At 43.6% G+C, this 23,779-nt stretch overlaps 1 protein-coding gene across 2 annotated transcripts in view; it reads left to right on the forward strand.

The window, feature by feature from the left end:
• The first annotated feature begins 13,919 nt into the window (after positions 1-13,919).
• Positions 13,920-23,779, forward strand: part of RAD50 (RAD50 double strand break repair protein) — a 77,497-nt gene continuing 67,637 nt past the window's right edge. Inside the window, exons 1-4 of one of the 2 annotated variants that reach the window (XM_072990187.2) lie at positions 13,920-14,035; positions 17,342-17,521; positions 19,888-19,971; positions 22,326-22,477. In XM_072990187.2, coding sequence (XP_072846288.2) covers positions 17,393-17,521; positions 19,888-19,971; positions 22,326-22,477 — 365 coding nt within the window. In that variant the 5' untranslated portion in view covers positions 13,920-14,035; positions 17,342-17,392. Of the gene's footprint in view, positions 14,036-14,362; positions 14,496-17,341; positions 17,522-19,887; positions 19,972-22,325; positions 22,478-23,779 lie in introns of those variants that run through there. The other variant, XM_072990188.2, reaches the window with a different exon arrangement.

Raw genomic sequence — 23,779 nt, forward strand, 5'->3', positions numbered from 1 at the left:
TTTGAGACATTATTTTAATTGTATGTCAATACATATATGTGTATCTGTTTTTCAGTTGTTGTTGTTTAGTCGTTCAGTCGTGTCCGACTCTTCGTGACCCCATGGAACAGAGCACGCCAGGCCCTCCTGTCTTCCACTGCCTCCCGGAGTTGGGTCAAATGCATGTTGGTTGCTTCGATGACACTGTCCAACCATCTCATCCTCTGTCATCCCCTTCTCCTCTTGCCCTCACACTTTCCCAACATCAGGGTCTTTTCCAGGGAGACTTCTCTTCTCATAAGATGGCCAATGTATTGGAGCCTCAGCTTCAGGATCTGTCCTTCCAGTGAGCACTCAGGGTTGATTTCCTTCAGAATTGATAGGTTTGTTCTCCTTGCAGTCCAGGGGACTCTCGAGAGCCTCCTCCAGCACCACAATTCAAAAGCATCAATTCTTCAGCAGTCAGCCTTCTTTATGGTCCAGCTCTCACTTCCATACATCACTACAGGAAAAACCATAGTTTGACTATTCGGACTTTTGTCGGCAAGGTGATGTCTCTGCTTTTTAAGATGCTGTCTAGGTTTGTCATCACTTTCCTCTCAAGAACCAGGAGTATTTTAATTCTGGGGCTGCTGTCACCATCTGCAGTGATCACGGAGCCCAAGAAAGTAAAATCTGTCACTGCCTCCATATCTTCCCCTTCTATTTGCCAGGAGGTAATGAAACCAGTGGCCATGATCTTAGTTTTTTTTGATGTGGCGCTTCAGATGGTTTTTTGCGCTCTCCTCTTTCACCCTCAGGGACGTGGTGGCGCTATGGGCTAAACCGCAGAAGCCTGTGCTGCAGGGTCAGAAGACCAGCAGTCGTAAGATCGAATCCACGCGACGGAGTGAGCTCCCGTTGCTTGTCCCAGCTCCCGCCAACCTAGCGGTTCGAAAGCATGCAAATGCAAGTAGATAACTAGGGACCACTTCGGTGGAAAGGTAACAGCGTTCCGTGTCTAAGTCGCACTGGCCATGTGACCACGGAAGATTGTCTTCGGACAAAACGCTGGCTCTATGGCTTGGAAACGGGGATGAGCACCACCCCCTAGAGTCAAACACGACTGGACAAAAATTGTCAAGGGGAACCTTTACCTTTACCTTTCACCCTCATTAAAAGGTTCTTTAATTCCTCCTCACTTTCTGCCATCAGAGTGGTATCACATGCATATTGGAAGTTGTTGATATTTCTTCCAGCAATCTTAATTCCGGTTTGGGATTCATCCAGTCCAGCCTTTCGCATGATGTATTCTGCATATAAGTTAAATAAGCAGGGGGACAATATACAGCCTTGTTGTACTCTTTTCCCAATTTTGAACCAATCATTTCCATATCCAGTTCTAACTGTTGCTTCCTGTCCCATGTATAGATTTCTCAGGAGATAGATAAGGTGGTCTGGAATGCTAAAGTAGGGAGCCAAGAGATAAAAGAAACAACAGGGAAGTTTGGCCTTGGAGTTCAGAATGAAGCAGGACAAAGGCTAATAGAGTTTTGTCAAGAGCAGGGCCGGACTGGCCATCTGGAAATTCTGGCAAATGCCAGAAGGGCCGATGGTCAGAAGGCCGGTTCCTGCCAGCCATTCCCCCGCCGCCGCCGCCGCCAACTGGCCCCATCCCTCCTCCTCCTCGTCGTCCTCCTTCTCTTCCTTGGCGGGAACAGGACGACTGACTTCACGTGAGCCCCTTCGGAGACATGGGGCAGCGGAGCCCCGGCGGGCTTGCGCCGCCCGCTCTGCTCTGCCCTGGCCGCCCGCCGCCCTCGCTACCGTCAGCAGAGAAGGCGAGCCCCGCGGCGGTGGCAACGGCCACTGCCTCCCCTTCTGCTCCGCTCCTCTCCGCTCTCCTCTCGCTGCCGCAGCTTTACAAAAGCCGGGTGGGCGCCGCCTTGGCTCCCTTTTGCAGCCAATGGAGGGAGGCGGGAAAAAAGCTGCGGCGGTGGCGGCGGCGGGCAGCCGAGCAACCCGCGGCGTCTCCTGGTTCCCCGCACGGCCCTCTTGGCGGAGCCGTGTGGCGCGCGCGGGCGAGCTGCACAGAAGGGGGGGTGGGGGTGGGGGTGGGGAGCTTTGTGTGTGTGTGTGTGTGTGTGTGTGTGTGTGTGTGTGTGTGTGTTTGTGTTTGTGTAGACGCCGACGCCTCGCTTTCAACCTGCCGCCCCTGTTCACCTTGGAGGTGCGGGGCTTGCTGAGGGGTGGCGGGAGAATAGCGGCGCGCAGACCGCCTGAAATGAGGAATACTGTATCGGCTATGAAGGAGCGACCTCGAAAATGCCCCGCCTTCAGCTGCCCTGCTGAGCTCTTGTAAACTTAAGCCTGTCGGGAGTCAGTCCATTTCATATTTGCTTTAACTCTTTTCTTGCTGCCTTCCGCCTTTCCCAGGACGATTGTCTTTTCCACAGAATCCCACCTTCTCATGATGTGCCTAAAGTAGGACAGTCTCCGTTTTCTTCTTTTTTGCCTCCAGAGATAGATCAAGCTTGATTTGATCTAGGACCCACGGGGTATCTGCAAAGATTTCCTCCAGGAGCACATTTATGACAGAGCAGTGATTGGCATGACCTCCCTTCCCCTCATAAGGTTTTGAGAGGAGCATCTTGGTCCACAGGCTATGCCTGGTTACTCAGAAGTAAGCTCTATTTTGGTTGTTTTTTTTTTTTCAGGCTGTTTGGCTGTGTTCTGGAGGTTTTTCTTCCTAACGTTTCACCAGACTCTGTGGCCGGCATCCTCAGAGGACAGAAGTGGCTGTCTGTGACTCCTGTCCTCTGAAGATGCTGGCCACAGAGGCTGGCAAAACATTAGGAAGAAAAACCTCCAGAACATGGACAAGCAACCCTGAAAAACCCACAGCAACCATTGGATCCTGGCCATGAAAGCCTTCGAGAATGCAAGCTGTATTTTGTTCACTTGGGCATTTTTCCTTCAGTATCACTAAAACTGCAGGCCAGAGTATAATACAAAAAGTACAGTATACATATGTGTGATCTATTCATAGAATATTGTCTCTGGACTGGGCACTTTTTTTTTTTTTTTTGGCTTGCTGGTCAGATGAGATTTTGAGCTCTCCAGAACTCTTCATCACACAAAGATGGTATAAAATTTAGTTAAGGCAAATACAGTATCTTAAAAATTGGGCCAGAGTTGATGCCCACAGCCCATGAAACCAGACTGCCAGGAAAGCAAAACAGTTTTAGATTCCACATGGGTGAGTGAGAAAGGTACCAATTTGCAGGCTCTCCACTGTCTGCACATATTTCACAAACACTCTGTTGGCTCAGGTTTGATCCCCCCCTCTCCCTTAATCAGGTATGCTTAAGAGTATAATGTAAAGTAATCAACATTATTCTGAAAGGTTTCTTGTCTGTTCTGACATGTCTCATCACAGAAGCTTGGGCAGAGGGGAAGGAATCCAGTTGTTAAGACAGAGAAAAAAATATGGTCAACCTTGGTGTTCTGTCAGTAGGATGAGGCGGCTTTAGATACAGCCATCATAGATTCCAGGATTGATCTGACATTAAAAATCAGGATCAATGGCTGATCTCAGGGTCAGCCCAAGACATTTGATGTCTGAGGCAGAGCAGCTAATTGGCAACCCCACTTCCACTCAGGTCCAAGTAAATTAGAACCCAAAGCCGGCCGAGTTATTTGGATATGGAGTAGCTATCTTTCCAAGGCACCCCAGATCTGTTCCTTCCTCCTGTTTTGTGAGATACAGTACTTGCTGAAAATGGGTTGCGTTTCAAAGTCCTGCTTCTTCCCAAAAGTCACAGGTGGGCCGCAATGTGAGCATGAGGGACAGACACATCATGCCAGTCTGGGATGAGGAGTTTCTGCCCTACCTCCAGTTCAGACCACGAGCAGCCACTCCCAAAGGTACAGCTAGGAAGGTATCTTCACACATATCCGGGATAGACTGGAATGGCAATGGAGGTCTGAACCTCTCTCCTCTCAGGCATTCTTCATTCTTCTTCTTAACATGTCTTGCAAGCCCAAGGTAACACATCTTTTATTATCATGAAGCAAGCCCCACAGAATAAAAATTCATTTCCGAACATAGAAAAGTCAGGGTATCTACTTAGTTCTTAAGTCAGATATAGAGAAAACAATAACCACTGGACCGTCTAGCATTGATTGTCTATACCAGAAGTCAGCAACCTTAATGTCTCTCCAGTTGCTTTGGATGATAACTCCCACAATCCCTCATCATTGGTCATGCTGGCTGAGGCCTTTGTAATATGACTTCCAAAATATCTGGAGGGCCAATGATGCTCCACCACCACCCCGCCACCCCCAGTCTACATTGCCTTTAGGATTACAGATCAGAAAGTTTCCCAGACCGGGAAGCTTTGAACCTGGGACCAGCACGTATGCTGCTACTAAGCTCTAGCCTGTCTTAATTTATGTTCTCCCATCCTATGTAGCCATGTGCAATGTGCATACTTGGTGTGTGTGGTTACTCCATCAGCACATATCCAGACCATTCACTTAGTTGCATCCCTGGACAAACAACAGAGAGCCAAAAATTTGTGGAAATCACTACAGTATTCTACAATAGGATTATGGCTCAAATATATGCTATTTTTCCTAAATAACTCAATGTGGCATAGAAACATTATTACACTGATAATGCAAGCTGAAAAAAGCACCACACAATAAGGTAAAGGTTACCCTTGACAATTTGTCCAGTCGTGTCTGACTCTAGGGCGCGGTGCTCATCCCCGTCTCCAAACCATAGAACCAGTGTTTGTCTGTAGACAGTTTCCATAGTCACGTGGCCAGCGTGACTAGACACAGAAAGCCGTTACCTTCCCACTGTGGTGGTACCTATTTATCTACTTGTATTTACATGCTTTCGAACTGCTAGGTTGGCAGGAGCTGGGGCAAGTGATGGGAGCTCACTCCATCACGTGGATTCGATCTTACGACTGCTGGTCTTCTGACTTTGCAGCACAGAGGCTTCTGCAGTTTAACCCGCAGTGCCACCATGTCCCTACTACACAATAAAGCTACCAACAAATACCATTCACAGCTAAGCTCCACTTTCAGTAGCTTGATCCATGCCAGGGTTAAGCAAAGGATGAGGCTCAAGAGACAAATTCAAGATACCACAAACTTCACACACAACAGAAAAACAGCTACCCTTTCTAGTTAGGAAATAGGGAAGAAGCATATCTATTCTGTATGGATGTCAATCAGTTATAGGTCAAGACATGCTAAAATGTCTAAACAGGAACTGGAGCATCACTGAAAACATTTTGATTTTAAGCTTCAGGTTGCTGGAAACAAGGCTGTCCTTATCAGCGTGCAAGGGATGACTCCTTGCATGGTTGCTTTAAATGTGTGTTGGAATATAAGAGCATGATAGTGGTTGAAGACAATGAAATCAGAAATCAAGGGTGATTAGCTTATCTTAAACAAAGGCATTTTAATATATGCTTGGCAGTTATAAATAAAGCAATCTGAAGCCCCCCTTCCTCAAAGCCCCCTATTACTGCATTTCAAGACAGGGAAACATTTACTAGTTGAATTTCTTCCTGTCATGTAGTTATTAAGAGCAAAAAAGCTTTTTTTAAACACCTTGTGTTACAAATAGAGTATGACATAAATACAAAAGACTGATAATATTTTTGTTCCAGTACTGATTCCAACATAAAATGAAAGCTGGCCTTTTCTGTAATACTAGATTGGGAAAATTCTCAGCACAAAATATATTTTTTAAAAATTATATATATATTTTCCTCTCTGATCTTTCTCTAAAAATTGGATGTTGCATTTCTCAAAGGTCTTCACATCATGTTACCAGACAGTCAAGCCTTATTGAAAGTCATACATTAGGTTCTCTACCCCACTTTAAAGCACCAGTGGAGGGAGTCTGTGAGCTTTTTGTCATGCTCTGGAGGTCTGTGCCTCTGTTGACCTTGAAATGCTGCTTCTTTTGCAAGACTGGGGTAGTGAAAGTGCTGCAGGTCTTCAGATTAAAGAGTCACAAGAAATGGCAGGTTTACAACAAGTCTCACAGACCCATGCAAGACTTTGGAAAAATAGAAACATCTAAAAAATTTAGTTGTGGTTATTACTTTGTTTGAGGGACGTGGTGGCGCTGTGGGCTAAACTGCAGAAGCCTGTGCTGCAGGGTCAGAAAACCAGCAGTCATAAGATTGAATCCATGCGACAGTGTGAGTGCCCGTCGCTTGCCCCAGTTCCTGCCAACATAGCAGTTTGAAAGCATGTATAAATGCAAGTAGATCAATAGGGACCACCTCAGTGGGAAGGTAACAGCGTTCCGTGTCTAAGTTGCACTGGCCATGTGACCACGGAAGAATGTCTTTGCACAAACGCTGGCTCTAATTACACTTTTTGTTAAACGTGATGATTTTATAGGTTTAGATTTCCTGATGCTCCTTGTTATTTATACAACCAGGGCAATGATTGGGATAGGGAGAACTCGTAAGCATGTACCGATACCACTATACCAGCAACGCCCTTTCAGCGCGCCACAATATCGTGAATGGAGCCCACAACAGGTGGGCCTGTGTCCCCACAGCCGGTGGGCCTGTGTGCTCTAAATGCCAGGGCCGATTTTTGGTCCCAGTCCGGCCCTGGTCAAGAGAATAAGCTGGTCATCACAAACACTCTTTTCCAACAACACAAGAGGCGACTCTATACATGGAAATCACCAGATGGGCAATATCGAAATCAGATTGATTATATTCTCTGCAGCCAAAGATGGAGAAGCTCTATACAGTCAGCAAAAACAAGACCTGGAGCTGACTGCGGTTCTGATCATCAGCTTCTCATAGCAAAATTCAAGCTTAGACTGAAGAGAGTAGGAAAAACCACTGGGCCACTCAGGTATAATCTAAACCAAATCCCTTATGAATACACAGTGGAAGTAAAGAACAGATTTAAGGAACTAGATTTGGTGGACAGAGTGCCTGAAGAACTTTGGATAGAGGCTCGTAACATTGTCCAGGAGGCAGCAACGAAAACCATCCCAAAGAAAAGGAAATGCAAGAAAGCAAAGTGGCTGTCCAACGAGGCCTTAGAAATAGCAGAGAGGAGAAGGGAAGCAAAATGCAAGGGAGATAGGGAAAGCTACAGAAAATTGAATGCAGACTTCCAAAGAATAGCAAGGAGAGACAAGAGGGCCTTCTTAAATGAACAATGCAAAGAAATAGAGGAAGATAACAGAAAAGGAAAGACCAGAGATCTGTTCAGGAAAATTGGACATATTAGAGGAACATTTTGCGCAAAGATGAACATGATAAAAGACAAAAATGGGAGGGACCTAACAGAAGCAGAAGACGTCAAGAAGAGGTGGCAAGAATACACAGAGGAATTATATCGGAAAGATTTGGATATCCCGGACAACGCAGACAATGTAGTTGCTGACCTTGAGCCAGACATCCTGGAGAGCGAAGTCAAGTGGGCCTTAGAAAGCCTGGCTAACAACAAGGCCAGTGGAGGTGATGGCATTCCAGTTGAACTATTTAAAATCTTGAAAGATGATGCTGTTAAGGTGCTACATTCAATATGCCAGCAAGTTTGGAAAACTCAACAGTGGCCAGAGGATTGGAAAAGATCAGTCTACATCCCAATCCCAAAGAAAGGCAGTGCCAAAGAATGCTCCAACTACCGTACAATTGCACTCATTTCACACGCTAGCAAGGTTATGCTCAAAATCCTGCAAGGTAGGCTTTAGCAGTATGTGGACCGAGAACTCCCAGAAGTACAAGCTGGATTCCAAAGAGGCAGAGGAACTCGAGACCAAATTGCTAACTTGCGCTGGATTATGGAGAAAGCCAGAGAGTTCCAGAAAAATATCTACTTCTGCTTCATTGACTATGCGAAAGCCTTTGACTGTGTGGACCACAACAAACTATGGCAAGTTCTTAAAGAAATGGGAGTGCCTGACCACTTGATCTGTCTCCTGAGAAACCTATATGCGGGACAGGAAGCAACAGTTAGAACTGGTCATGGAACAACTGAGTGGTTCAAAATTGGGAAAGGAGTACGGCAAGGCTGTATATTGTCCCCCAGCTTATTTAACTTATATGCAGAATACATCATGCGGAAGGCTGGACTGGAAGAAACCCAAGCCGGAATTAAGATTGCCGGAAGAAATATCAACAACCTCCGATATGCAGATGATACCACTCTGATGGCAGAAAGTGAGGAGGAATTAAAGAATGAGAGTGTAATGAGAGTGAAAGAGGAGAGTGCAAAAAACGGTCTGAAACTCAACATCAAAAAAACTAAGATCATGGCCACTGGTCCCATCACCTCCTGGGAAATAGAAGAGGAAGATATGGAGGCAGTGTCAAATTTTATCTTCCTGGGCTCCATGATCACTGCAGATGGAGACAGCAGCCCTGAAATTAAAAGACGCCTTCTTCTTGGGAGGAAAGCGATGACAAATCTTGACAGCATCTTGAAAAGCAGAGACATCACCTTGCCAACAAAAGTCCGAATAGTCAAAGCTATGGTTTTTCCTGTCGTGATGTATGGAAGTGAGAGCTGGACCATAAAGAAAGCTGACCGCCGAAGAATTGATGCCTTTGAATTGTGGTGCTGGAGGAGGCTCTTGAGAATCCCCTGGACTGCAAGGAGAACAAACCTATCAGTTCTAAAGGAAATCAACCCTGAGTGCTCACTGGAAGGACAGATCCTGAAGCTGAGGCTCCAGTACTTTGGCCATCTCATGAGAAGAAAAGAGTCCTTGGAAAAAACCTTGATGTTAGGAAGGTGTGATGGCAAGAGGAGAAGGGGACGACCGAGGATGAGATGGCTGGACAGTGTCTGCGAAGCAACCAACATGAACCTGACACAACTCCGGGAGGCAGTAGAAGACAGGAGGGCCTGGCGTGCTCTGGTCCATGGGGTCACGAAGAGTCGGACACGACTAAACGACTAAACACACACACAGATAAGGTGGTCAGGCACTCCATTTCTTTAAGAACTTGCCATAGTTTCTTGTGGTCAACACAGTCAAAGGCTTTTGCGTAGTCAATGAATCAGAAGTAGATGTTTTTCTGGAACTCTCTGGCTTTCTCCATAATCCAGCGCATGTTGGCAATGATCTCTAGTTCCTCTGCCCCTTCGAAATCCAGCTTGTACTTCTGGGAGTTCTCAGAAAAATCCTACCTTGGAGGATTTTAAGCATAACCTTGCTAGCGTGTGAAATGAGTGCAATTGTAGGGTAGTTGGAGCATTTTTCTGGCGCTGCCGTTCTTTGGGATTGGGATTTAGACTGATCTTTTCCAATCCTCTGGCCATTGCTGAGTTTTCCAAACTTGCTGGCACATTGATTATAGCACCTTAACAGTGTCATCTTTTAAGATTTTAAATAGTTCAACTGGAATGCCATCACTGTTTACCTCCCACTCTCGTAATACTCTTTTGAAAAGGGATATTTTAATGCATCATGTATATTTTAATGTGCATTTTGAAAGTATATTTTATTTTAATATGAGTGGCATTGTAGTACATATAGCTCTCCCCTGTCTCATTCTGCCATAAGTAGGCTGAGGCCTGGAATCTCATTAGCTGAATCGTGGCATTTGTCTATTAACACCAAGCTTCCGGTCCATTGGTGCTGCTTCAACCTATCTGTAAGGCCAATAGGTCAGAAGATAACAACATTTTCAGAAGGCATTTGGTGCAGTTCCTCTCCAAAGGCTACTGAGAAAACTCCACAGTTAGGGAATAAGAGGGCAGGTCCTCTTATGGATTGAGAATTGGCTGAGAACCAGGAAACAGAGAGTAGGTGTCAATGGACAATTTTCACAATGGAGAGTAGTGAAAAGCGGTACTTTTCAACCTGTTCATGAATGACCTAGAGACAGGGATAAGCAGTGAGGTGGCCAAGTTTGCAGATGACGTGAAACTTTTCCAGGTGGTGAAGACCAGAAGAAATTGTGAAGATCTCTCCAAACTGGGAGAATGGATGGCAAAACGGCAAATGCCTTTCAATATACATAAATGTAAAGCTGTTAGAGATCATCTTGTGTTCTGACCACTTATCTTCAGTGAGTTAAATTAAGTACAGAGTCAAAAACATGTAGTTAACTTTTGATAACTTTAGAAAAGGTTTATTAACTACAGACTTTAGTATTTTAGTAGCAAAGGTCAAAATATAGCATTTGAGTGGGAAAAAAAAAGAAGACATTTGTCTTACATATTCCAGGTAAGTTTCTTTAGCTTTAGAGAATGTTTCTAAACTGGGTAAACCACCCCTAAAGCTGGATGGCATGGATGGAAGTGTGGATGGAGAAAGAGTAATCAGATAGCGTGTGCTCAGGCAATCTCCATCTTGGAAAAGGCCCTTCTTCAAGGAAGAAGCCACACAAGAGAGAAGAGGGGCAGGGAGTGATCAATGCACAACGGTGCCCCAATAACAGGGTAGATAGAACTGAATGACTGGCAGAATCATCCACTGCATACTGGGACACAATTGATCTGCATACGCCAACAAAAGTAATGCACGGTAAAGGTAAAGGTTCCCCTTGACAATTTTTGTCCAGTCGTGTTCGACTCTAGGGGGTGGTGCTCATCCCCATTTCCAAGCCATAGAGCCAGCGTTTTGTCCGAAGACAATCTTCCGTGGTCACATGGCCAGTGCGGCTTAGACACGGAAAGCTGTTACCTTCCCACCGAGGTGGTCCCTATTTATCTACTCGCATTTGCATGCTTTTGAACCGCTAGGTTGGCGGGAGCTGGGACAAGCGACGGGAGCTCACTCCATCGCGTGGATTCGATCTTACGACTGCTTGGCCTTCTGACCCTGCAGCACAGGCTTCTGGGGTTTAGCCCACAGCGCCACCATGTCCCTGATGCACACTGGGGCTAAAAATCAAAATGTTAGTTATCAGCTAATAGGTTCTGAGCTGTCCGTGACAGATCAGGAAAGAGATCTTGGTGTGCTGGTGGACAGCTTGATGAATGTGCGGCAGTTGTTGTTGTTTAGTCGTGTCCGACTCTTCGTGACCCCATGGACCAGAGCACGCCAGGCCATCCAGTCTTCTACTGCGTCCCGGAGTGGCTTCGATGACACTGTCCAATCATCTCATCCTCTGTCGTCCCCAGGTGATGGCAGTGAAGAAGGGCAATTCCATGTGAGATATTGTTAAAAATGGGATTGAAAATAAAACAGCCAACATTATAATGCCAGTGCCCAAAACGATGATAAGGCCATACCTGGAGTATTGCGTACAGTTCTGGTCGCTGCACCTAAAAAAAAACAACAAAAAACAAAAAAACAAAAAAAACCCCAAAAAAACCCAAAAACAAAAAAAAAAAAGGAATTGTGGAGCTGGAAAAGGAGCAGAAGAGAGCAACTAAAATGATGACTGGGCTGGGGCACCTCCCTTATGAGGAAAGGCTACAGCGTTTGGGGCTCTTTAGTCTAGAGAAAAGGCGCCTGAGGGGGGACATGATTGAGACATATAAAATTATGCAGGGGATGCATTAAGTGGAGAGAGGGAAGCTCTTTTCCCTCTCACACAATACCAGAACCAGGGGACATCCACTCAAATTGAGTGTTGGGAGAGTGAGGACAAAAGAAAACATTGCTTTACCCAGTGTGTTATCTGTCTGTGGAATTCCCTGCCATGAGATGTGGCGGTGGCATCTGGCCTAGATACCTTTAAGATTAGACAGATTCCTGGAGGAAAAGTCCATTGCAGGTTGTAAACCATGATGGGAATGTATAATCTCCAGGCTTCAAAGGAAGGTACCTCAAAATGCCAGATGCAGGGGAGGGGGATCAGGAGACAGGTATCTTGTTGACTCATGTGCTCCCAGAGGCATCTGGTGGGGCCCCTGTGAGATACAGGGAGCTGGACTAGATGGGCCCCTTGGCCTGATCCAGCAGGCCTCTGCTTATGTTCCTAAAAGTGAATAGTGAACTTTTAACTCAATGTAAATGTGTGTAGAATTTTCCTAGAGGTGCAGATAACTAGAAAGGGGGAAAAAAGTCTATAGTAGGTCATTCCCCCCACCTCCACAAGCAAACACACTCCTGACTATCACAGGAATCTACTGGAAATGTCATTACAAGATCAACAAAAATCTTCAGAGCTGTTACTCATCTGCTACTGAATGTTATTAATAACGAATAAATTCTTGTGCTGGAGTAGCATGGGGGAAAAGGAGATACTTATCTCTCCTTTTTGAAAACGAGCTAGATGTACAAAAGCTGAAATTGCTACTATGTTAGATGCACATCTTGGGTAACCACTCTGAAGCAAAATATAGATTGTCTTATAGATAAGCAAACCAAAATACTTCCCCCCCCCAATTAGATTGCTGTACTGTATTTGCTCTATTTAAGCAAACCTCTAATTTTGTTTCTTCTAAAAATTATTATTTGTGTAAGAATATATCAAATGTTTCATACTCTGTGGCTTGTACTGTACAGTGATGCCTCGCTTGACGATGATAATCCGTTCCAGCAAAATCGCTGTAGAACGAAATCATCATCAAGCGAAAGTTAAAAAAAAAAACCATTGAAATGCATTGAAAACCGGTTCAATGCGTTCCAATGGGCAAAATACCTCAGCGTCCAGCAAAGATCCTCCATAGGGCGGCCATTTTCCGGTACCGGTAAAGTGAAAAAGCCTTCCTAAACACAGCGGGGAGCCATTTTGAAACAGCGGGTGGCCATTTTGAAATCCGATGATCAGCTGTTTTGATCATTGTAAAGCGAACAATCGGTTCCCGAAGCAGGGAACCAATCATTGTCAAGCAATTTTTCCTATTAAAACATCATTTGCGATCACTATAGTGATGGCAAAATACTCATTGTTAAGCTTTATGCCAATAAAGTTGATGATGATGATGATACTCATTGTTAAGCGATTTCCTTGTCTAATGAGGTAATCGTCATGTGGGGCACCACTGTATATGATAAACGTGGCTTTTTTATTGCTCAAAAATAATCTAGCTTGAAAAACTGAGTCATCAAACTCCGTATTCTAATTAAATAAGAACATTCTACAATACTGTATTTCTTAAACATCAGTAGTAATCGTCTGAAGTCAAATTCAAGAGGAAGTAGAGATTCCAAAGGATGACCAAAAAGAGCCAAATCCAGTACTCCTATTGCATTGTTCATTGACATAAGACCTTTTTTGTAACTTCATAGATTTGATGGTTGTTGTGGTTTTTTCGGGCTCTTTGGCCATGTTCTGAAGAGCCCGAAAAACCCACAACAACCATTAGATCGTGGCCATGAAAACCTTCGCGAATTCATAGATTTGTTTTAAACAGACAGTTAAATCCAATCTAAAACTACCAGACTGGGACATTTCCACTAGTGGCAGCTGTGTTGGTTTGATTACTCTTGCCCAGACAATTTTACAAGGATTTTGACCAGAAGGTTGCACAACCACTTGCCCACATAGTGGATGCAACTGAATGTGTAACCTCAGTGCACAACAAATCTTGCACAATTTTGATGACATCACTGGACATAGGATAGAGACAGACATTTCTGTAAGAAATGTTGGATTCTCCATTAACAAATTAATATCTATTAGCACACACAGCCCATTGGCGTATGCCTTCAATTTAGTATCCGCTCTAACATTAGGTGCTACCTCAGGAAGCAGATGCTGAGGCACAGAAAGCAGAAGTGAACTGCTAGAGGGCAAGACTCTGTATGTCTACACTGTAACCTCTAATTGGGGTCTTTGACTTCTGATGCACTCAATGACGGTATTTGACCAACACAGTCGACACATAGTTGTTGTGGGTTTTTTCGGGCTCTTTAGCCGTGTTCTGAAGGTTGCTCTTCCTAACGTTTCGCCAGTCTCTGTGGCCATGGACATCTTCAGAGGACAGCACTCTTCTTTTTCTTATCTCTGTGCCTATCGTAGCTGTGTCTGTGTCTGTGTGTGAGATCGTGACGTCATGACGCCGACGCGCCGCCGTCCTTAAGGTGGGCTTTTCGCTGGTGGCGGGAAAAGTTCCTGGAGTGCCGTGGCCTGGGCGGGGAGTTCCGAGGAGGCGCAGCCCTCTCCGGGTAGGGATTGCCGCCCTTGGAAAGGCGGCGGCGGGGGGGGGGGAGGAAGAGGTTAATTCTCGCTCTCCTCAGCCACCCCTCCAGTGGCGAGAATTCGAACCCACCACCACCACCGCGTCAGCAGCGCCTCTTTCTCCTCTGCTGCCCGTCACTTCTGCTCCTCTCCCCCAGCAAAGCCCCAGGTCATTCTCACTGGACCCCAAGCTTTTGACACCCACTTTGCTGCCCTTCTCTTCCCCCCCTCCCCAAAACCACCACCACGCTTTCGGGGCTGCTTTCCTGGGGCAGAAAGGAAGGGAGAGCGGGGAGCCCTTCCGCGCACCCCGCCGAAGTGCCGGCCCCGGAAGGCGTGCAAGGCAGCCCGGCCTCCGCCCGGTCCCCGGAGGGTGGGTGGCTAGGCGGAGCTGCGGTCGCTGACTTCCGTGGTGGTGGCGGCGCGGAGGAGGCCTTATCCATTGAGGTAGGAAATCCGGAGGCGACCTGCTTGCTGGTACTGTACAGTAAATGAGCCTTGGCTCTGCCGGGTTGGGTTTGAAAGAGCAGCCATCCCTGCCTGGGACCCCGCTTCCCCAGATGGAGCAGAAGAGGAAAAGGAGAGCTTGTGTGCTGCTGCACTCGCATAATAATTTTTCGTAGCTGCCGTGATGGCTGGTGGAACTTGGGACCGAAACAGCCAGCCTCCTTCTTGTTTTGTCGGTTTCGTTGGAGGTCACTTTCACTTGCCATAGGAGAGTGTGGCCCTGACTCCCAGTGGGCAGAGCAGTCTCTGGAGCCAAGCCTCTAACGGCAAAACAGAAATCCAATTCTGCATTGCACGGGAAAAAAAAAACATGATCAACAAAAGTAACGCCTGAACCGTATCTCGAAGGGTACCTTAATTTATTCTTTATATATCTTTGGTAGTTGTTGACTGCATTCAGGGAGTAGTTGTCCAAAAAAACAAAATCTTCACATCTCAGTAAAAGATCCATGAAATCAAGAACAGATCATCATGATTTCATATGATTTTTACATGGGATCCTTGCCAGATCACCATCAAATCATAGACCCTATTTATGTCCACACACAGCAATCGCTCAAGACAGGTTTCAAAACTAGAAGACATCTCGATGTTTCCTGTTCGATTGTATATCATGCACAGATGATTTCTGAGTTTTAGTCTGTGAGGCCAGATGGAGCATATGATTGTAGAGACTGGTTTGGGGAGTATCCTACTTATAAATCTTGTGGATCCATACGTCAGAGCCATTTTTTGCACCACTCTAGAGCTATGCACCAAAGGACCTCTCATTTCCTGCTTTTAGTCTGTGGGCATTGATGGCCTCTAGGACTGGAGAGTGGTTTGTAAAAATCAGGTGGATCTGTGAGGGTCTGTGCTCTGGTGGTTTTACATCACTTCAAAGCTATGTACTGACATACCTATGAATTTTGTGGTATAATCTGTTGGCATCTGTGGGATCTGTAATTGCAGAGTGGCTTGGGGATTGACACTGACAATTTTTGTCCAGTCGTGTTCAACTCTAGGAGGTGGTGCTCATCCCCGTTTCCAAGCCATAGAGCCAGCGTTTGTCCGAAGACAATCTTCCGTGGTCACATGGCCAGTGCAACTTAGACACGGAATGCTGTTACCTTCCCACCTAAGTGGTCCCTATTTATCTACTTGGATTTGCATGCTTTCGAACCGCTAGGTTGGCGGGAGCTGGGACAAGCGACGGGAGCGCACTCCGTTGCGTGGATTCGATCTTACGACTGCTTGGTCTTCTGACCCTGCATCACAGGCTTCTGCGGTTTAGCCCACAGCGCCACCGCGCTTGGGGATAATCTTCTGTAAATATCAGGTGGATCCATGAGGATCTGTGCTTGGATTAGTGTTTTTGTTCCATTGCAAAGCCATGAAAGCTGAAAGACCCTATTTCTGAGTAGTCATGCAAATAATTGCTGTACTGAACAGGTACCACAATTAGAATATTATTTAATTTCATAGAGGTATATGTTGCAGAGCTTCACTTTTGTGAAAGAATTTGGTCAGCTTGACAAAAATAGATTGAAGTACTGTGAAGATGTAGAATCTATGCTGTAAGGGCACAGTTTCTCCACTCCTCTTAACGGACAAGCCATACTCAGGTTTTTGTTTCAAATCGTCAACTTTTATTTCAGTTCCATCCAACAACATTTATAGAACCAGCTAAAAACATGGTTATATGTTCAGGCCTTCCCTCCTGTCAATACTTAATTTCCTTTCTCTTTCTATCTATTTGCTTTATTATATGTGGTGTTGTTTACTTGTAATAATTTTTATGCTTTATTGTATATTTTTTATGGAAGCCGCTCAGAGTGGTCAATCTGACCAGATGAGCGGGATATAAATCAAATAAACAACAACAACAACAACAACAACAACAACAACAACAACAACAACAACAACAACAACAACAACATGTTAATAGGTATCAACAGTTCCGTTCCCACCTTCTCCAACGCAGAGGGGATGAAGGGCTTCACTGACTGTTTTGCTGGAGTGTCTATTTTCCCCACTTCTTGTATATTAGTCCCAGGTCTTAACGTTTCTCAAGGGTCCCATGACACTGGCAAACACAATAGGGGCAATATTTAATCAGTGCACTACTTTCCCCTCTATTGAAGTCTTCATGGGCAGGGCAGTTCCACACCATCTAGTGAGTCAAGATTCCTGCAGGGGTGAGGATTCTTCTGCTCAGCTCTCTCGCTCCAGGCATAACTTCATTCAGAGATTAGGCTGAATATCAGGGAAAACTTCTTAACTGTTAGAACAGTATGACAGTGGAACCAATTATTTTGGGAGATGGTAAGTGCTCCAATGCTCTAAGCCACTGGTTCTTAACCTTTGGTTACTCAGGAGTTTTGGACTGCAACTCCCAGAAACCTTCACCACCAACTCTACTGGGGTTTCTGGGAGTTGCAGTTCAAAAGCATCTGAGTAATAAAGGTTAAGAACCCCTGCTCTAAGCATTCAAGAGAAAATTGGATAGCCACCCATCAGCTGTGCTTTGATTTGGATCTCTGCCTAGAAGGGGGGGGATGTTGGACTCAATGGCCTTATAGGCCCCTCCCAACTCAGTCATTCTATGATCCTATAAAAAATAGGACTGATCAGCTCTGTTATTTCTCTCCTAATACTATTGTTAACAAATGTGTATGTTTGGAAACACAAAACCAGGTTGAGAAGTGCAAAATTTCTGGTGATAATTACCTGTACCATGTACTCGATGAGACAGAAACAGGGGAGGCTGGGTTATTTTGTTTTTCTACTATACTTATATTTTGCAGGATATTCAGAATACAACCTGGTGCTTGCAAAAAGAGGAATACTCTTCCAAAATGTCTAGGATCGATAAAATGAGTATTCTTGGTGTGAGGAGTTTTGGCGTAGAAGACAAAGACAAGCAAGTCATAGCTTTCTTTAGTCCCTTAACTATCCTGGTTGGGCCAAATGGTGCTGGAAAGACGGTAAGACTCTGGTGGGTTTACTTATGTCTAGATAAGCTGCATTATCTCGCTTTCTGAACTGATGGATACACGATTAATTACAAGTTTCCGTCAGTTTTCAAAATGTGACTGCCCAGTGGGGATGCCATTGTTCAATGGTTTGTGCTTTGGCACAGAGATCAATTTGCCTAAGTCTTAGTGGTGGGTGTGGTCCTTTGTGCAGCCATCCCAAATAAGCTGCTGGACTCTTGTTTTGGATCGGTAGTGTGTATCTATATGCCTGTGAGTTATTTGTCATTGTGCTTACGTGCCATCAGTTGTTTGAAAATATCTTGTTCCAATCTACTTTAATTCACTAACACCAAATATAGCAGTGTTTATACATTTGGTTTCTTATTTTATGGTTTCCAGTTTTTCTTGATTCATGCTTCTCATATTCCATTTGTACGTATTGTGCTGCATCGGACTTTGCTTTCACTTCTACTGTATGTATGTCAGCCGCTACATTTCAGCTTTAACCTAGTTGTCATTAGCAGCAGTGCTATTTCTACTTGTCCTTTGCTCTTCCTGAGTAGCTGATTGAATGATTTCTGACCTGGGAGTCTCATCTTCTAGCATGATCTCTTGTTTAATTTTGTACCGTCTCATCATAGTGGGTTTTTATAGTAAAAAAAGAACAGCAGGGGTTTACCATTGCCAGCTTTGGTGCAGTGCTAACAAAAGATAGCCCTGTGCCTCCTCTGCCAGTGTCATCTTCAGCTGCTGCTGCCCCCATCACTATTGGAACTATCTATTCTCTTCTCCTGATGTGATCGTTACTCCTGAAGAGGGTGGGTGCATCTTAATTTGGGGTTTCAGTTGTGAACATTTTGTCTTTGGGTGACCCTGCTAGGAATCCAGGCTCATAACGGAGTCTAGCCTCCTGACAGCATTGCTCTCGGCTTCACTGACACACTCAAACCCCTCCACCACATTAAGGTGTGCATCCAAGAAGGAGTTATATTTGAAAAATTGTGAGTTGTAGTATACTAAAAATTGGAAAACATGGTTGTAGAAGACATTGAGATGCTTATTCACAATGATGCCTCTGAATGCTTTCAGGAAGCCTAATTCATATATAAATTACATATTACATGACTATTTTGTCTTTCGTGGTTAACGCCTGTCAAGGTTGTGGCTGGGTCAAAGAGGCCCACACTAACCAATCAGCTGCACTAGTGTGGTTAGATTCTATGAGGGTTTAATGTGTGGATGGCTGGAGAAAACCTTCCTGCTCTGTACCCCTTCCCACTACTCCAGGGAGTTACTAACAATTCACAAAGTGTTTACCAGGTAGCAATACCAAAATGCTCTGTATAGGGAATCCAGTATAAGTAATCCAGTAGGTGGTCAAGGTAAGGCCTTTCTTTAGTACCAAATAACCCTATTTTCCCAAAATAACTAAGCTCCTACAAATTTTTAATTTTTTTTTATTTTATTGAAGGTGTTCCAAAAAAGAAGTCAAAAGAATAAAGTTCTAAACATTCCCAAAATGTTCTGACTCCTGTTCTCTAAAGATGCCAGACACAGAGACTGGTGAAACGTTAGGAAGAAAAACATTCAGAACATGGCCAAACAGCCCAAAAAACTTACAACAATCATTTCCAAAATAGTTTCAAAATCCAGAATCAGTCAAAAAGAGGTGTGGAGCAAATAAGCATTCAGAAGATATTGAGGCAACGGCAATTTCAGAACAGAAGAAAAAGCTAACTATCCTATTCTAATACTTATAATCAAGTATAATTTCAGCATGGTTTCAGAGTATGTGTAGAGTACAAATCAGGTAACAAAACAGCAATTGAGCACAGTGCTTTCCTAAGAGAGAATAAGCTAAATTAAGCCAATTCTTGTTCCATTTTTATAGCCACCATTCCACTTTCCAGACCTTTCGAAGGAATTCACCAGTTGGGCCTTGAGTCACCCCAAACTGTCTTCCCTGCCCCCTTTGGCCTGCTTATCCCAGGTACAAGCCCAAATAGACCTGTATTTCAAAAAACAACTGAAACCATCAACCTTTCCCCCCTCCCAATTTTCCAGTCCCTTGACAACAGCTGACATAGAGTCAGTCCATATCAGAAACATAATACTTGTAGAAGAAGACTTGCAAATTGTGCAGACAGAGGTCTGTGCAGGGTCTGTACATCTAGTAAGGGAGGCTAATCTGCAAAGTTCAATGAGGCCACCTCCTCTGTTCCACTTGAGTAGACCACTGGCATGTCCATGTCAAACTGTGGGAGAAAGACTAAATGCAAGTGTGCCACACATTATACTTTTATCTCATCAAATGAAAACAACTGAGTGGTAGCTATTTTTATTTAATTTTTAACACTTATTTCCATTTTCATTAGACAATCATAGAATGCCTCAAGTATATTTGCACTGGAGACTTTCCCCCTGGCACTAAAGGAAACTCATTTGTCCATGACCCAAAAGTAAGTACAGTATTAAGAGAGTTTGGTTGTTTGACAACTAGTAGCAACTACCAGTAGGTAGAAAAGCATCATATAGTTGCTATATTGACAATAATGTAGGTATTAATATGTGAATTAATATTTTCTTAATTGAAGAAGAACGACAAATGGGGTATGTTGTATATGCCTTCATGGTCAGGGAATTTGCCCTTAATATAACAAATTGGAATTTAAGTTGTACAGAAACGGGATGATTGATACATCTGTATATGGAAACAAAAGTGAATTTCTGTTTGACAGCTTATTACCATATCATGCCATGACATCTGGGTGAGTTTTAACCAAATATGGAGAGGGGTGCTCTGATTTTAAAAAGTAGGCTATGTAGCATGCTCAAAAATTATTTTGGGGACCCTTGGCAGCCCTCAGATTAGTTTCCCTTAAATATCTGGATGGATTTTCACTAAACATGGAGGATATTTTTGGCATAGTCTGACTACATGGTGTACAGTAGAACCATTTTGTGGTTCTGGGACACCTACTTGTTTTTTTTTAGTGCCTACAGAGTTATGTGGCACCTCATTTTAAAGATTTTGATGACATGCATTCAAAAATGTGCATGTTTTGAAAACCTGCATGATTTGAATTATGCTGTAATTTTATGGACTAAATGTTCATTACTTGGGAGACATGCTGCCTGGAAGATTCTGGGAGTTGCACACCTTGAATAAGCTGAGTGGCTAATGAGAACAAGAGAGAGGGCAGGCGAAAAAGAGAGAGAGGGAGAGAGAGAGAAAAGAGACAGGACATTGGAGCGAGGGTGGAACTCATGGGATTCTGACCCAGGCAAAATGCACCTGTTGGCTAGTCCAGAATAAGAAAATGATTCATTTGTGACCAGAATTATGAACTCTTATTTTGTAAAATACTATTTGTTCTGCAATTAAAAAATGATTATAACCTGAATGAAGCGCTGTTCCTCTGATTGCGTTTAATGTACTCAATTATACTTCATCCAGTGAAGCTTTCTGGAACTGACGTCAGTACTAGAAGACAAAAAAATCTTTTCATTTTCCCTAGCCTTTTGGATGCTGTTTCATAAGTATCACTGTCATACTTACAACTTGTCTGATGTGATTTTAACAGCTTTTATTATGTTCACTGTTCGATTGTCTCAGTGCTATAGTTGTTTTCATTCTGAGATGCTGTCGAAACTGTCCAATATTGAATGGTGGAAGATAAAAATCTACAATAACATGTGTATGGATTTTTAAATACAGTATTTGTGTGTCATTTTCCCTCCCTATGGAGATCTTGGATTTGAATTGTTCCAGTCTTGCTAGACCAGAGAGACAAAAACTTTTAACTAAAGTGGTATTCTCTGGTCATTGTCAAGGAGAGATCACTGCTGTAATCATCTACATCTATTTCAGATACAGTGGTGCCTCGCACAACGAGTGCCTCACACAACGATGAATTCACACAACGATGCCTTTTTCTGTCAAATTTGCTGCCTCACACAGCGATGTTTCCTATGGGGGATTTTCACACAACGATCTCCCTTTTCGCTCCTGTAAAAGTGTCTTACAATGTTTGGAAGCTGTTTTAAATGGTTGCAATGGTTAGTCCACCTCCTGAAACCTATGCAAACTGATTTTGGTGTTGTTCTGACACTTCGTTAATTTATGATGATTTTTTGTTTTTTCCATTGGAAACCATTGGATGGTCTCCCTAATGGTTTCCAATGGAAAAAACAAAAAATCATCATAAATTAACGAAGTGTCAGAACAACACCAAAATCAGTTTGCATAGGTTTCAGGAGGTGGACTAACCATTGCAATCATTTAAAACAGCTTCCAAACATTGTAAGACACTTTTACAGGAGCGAAAAAGGACTTCGCAAAGCCTTTGGAATGTATTGAGTCGGCTTCAATACATTTCAAATAAGGAAACATTGTTTCACACAACGATGTTTCCTATGGGGATTTTCACTCAGCGATGGCAATCCGTTCCAATTGGAACGGATTAACCAGTTTTCAATGCATTCCTATGAGAAATGGTGTTTCACAGAACTATGTTTCACACAACTTTGATTTTTTTGGAACCAATTAATATCGTTGTGTGAGGCACCACTGTATTTAGTTTAAGCAAAACAGTGATAAAGGTGCATCACTGTGTGTCAGTTCTTGTCCAGCACAGGGACTGCCCTCATTGATACAAAAATGGAAGCAGACTGACATACTTAGCCTGAAATCATATGTGTTCTCTCCGTTGAAATTACATGGGTGCACTATGGAAGAAGTGATGGTAGTGATTATATCAGGATTACCGTAACTGATTTTATTTTACTGTGTTTATTTTTTTTCTTGTCAAAGGTTGCCAATGAAACAGATGTCAGAGCTCAAATTCGACTTCAGTTTTGTGATGTCAATGGAGAACTCGTAGCTGTCCAACGATCCATGGTATGCACTCAGAAGGGAAAGAAGACAGAATTTAAAACTCTTGAAGGAGTCATTACCAGAACAAAGTGAGTGTGCTAACAGACAGGAACATTGTCGCACATGTTGCTATGTATATACCTTCTCAGGCTTTTCTGATAACTTCCTGCTTATGATCAGATGATATTAAAACAAAATTTTGAGCACTCAAATTATTTCTCAATTATAGTGGCTGCACCATGTTATGTATAGGGTTGCATGCAATCACAAATGATGTTGTGCAGTGTATTTCAGTTTGCCTTAGTCTTTCAGGGCTAAATTCAAGAAGGAAGATGGTACCAATAGGTTCCAGTTTCCTGTCATTGTGGAACATCATCCAACATGAACAAGCCTTAACACTGGTCTTGAACTACCTTTTTCTTTCATCATGGAATTTTCTTGCTTTTTGAAAAGGAAATGTTTTCTGTCAATGTTGACAATCTTTTCATGTCCCCAAGCTATTTGAACCTGTTTTCTTGCAAATGAATCTGTATAAGAAATGGAAATATATATATTTCCTGATGGTAATAATGATTTCATTTTACAGTGTGCACAATGATTGTATTTTATGTTTATTCCTCATTATAAACCTATTCATCTGAAACTAGGCTTGACAATCTTAGAACAAGTAATTATTTTTGAAAACTTTGCCTGTTTCTGCCAAGAAATGAGCTTTTAAAAAGCATTGAATGTAAAGGTCTGTAGCATAAAAACCCTGCTTCTATTTGTCTGCAGTTTGGGGGATCATAATAGGCTGCTGTGGACTCAAAAACTGTTACACCTGCTGAGACCATAAAGTTTTAATGCACAGAAAAACATTACAGTATAGTCATTTGTTGATTTTCAGATATTGGCATTGGGAAGCACACATCCCCCTTAGAATATATGAATACCTGCAGCACTCTTGTTTCAGAATGCAGCTGAGCAGCTGAGACTTTAATGCTAGAGTTGGTGCTAACAACAACTCTTGGCCCACTTGTCTAGGCCGTTTTGGCATTGGAAAGATGAATGAAAACGGCCAACGCTTGCTGGAGTTTTGCTGCTATTATGGTCTCTGCGTCACCAACACGTTCTTCAGTACAAAGCTTCAACACAGAGTTTCTTGGAGACATCCAAGATCCAAGCATTGGCATCAGCTTGATTTGATCCTCACTAGACGTTCAAGCCTTCCTAGCACTACGATCACAGAGTGCTAACTGTGATACTGATCACTCCCTGGTGTGTAGTAGAGTAAAATTGCGAACAAAGAGACTGTACCACACAAAAAAGTAAGGAAGACCACGTATTGACATCAGCAAGACTCGCGATCAAAGAAAAGTGGAGAAATTTGCCCAAGCGCTTGAGGAAACCCT

This window comes from Pogona vitticeps, chromosome 2 (genome assembly GCF_051106095.1).
Source record: "Pogona vitticeps strain Pit_001003342236 chromosome 2, PviZW2.1, whole genome shotgun sequence".
NCBI lineage: Eukaryota > Metazoa > Chordata > Lepidosauria > Squamata > Agamidae > Pogona > Pogona vitticeps.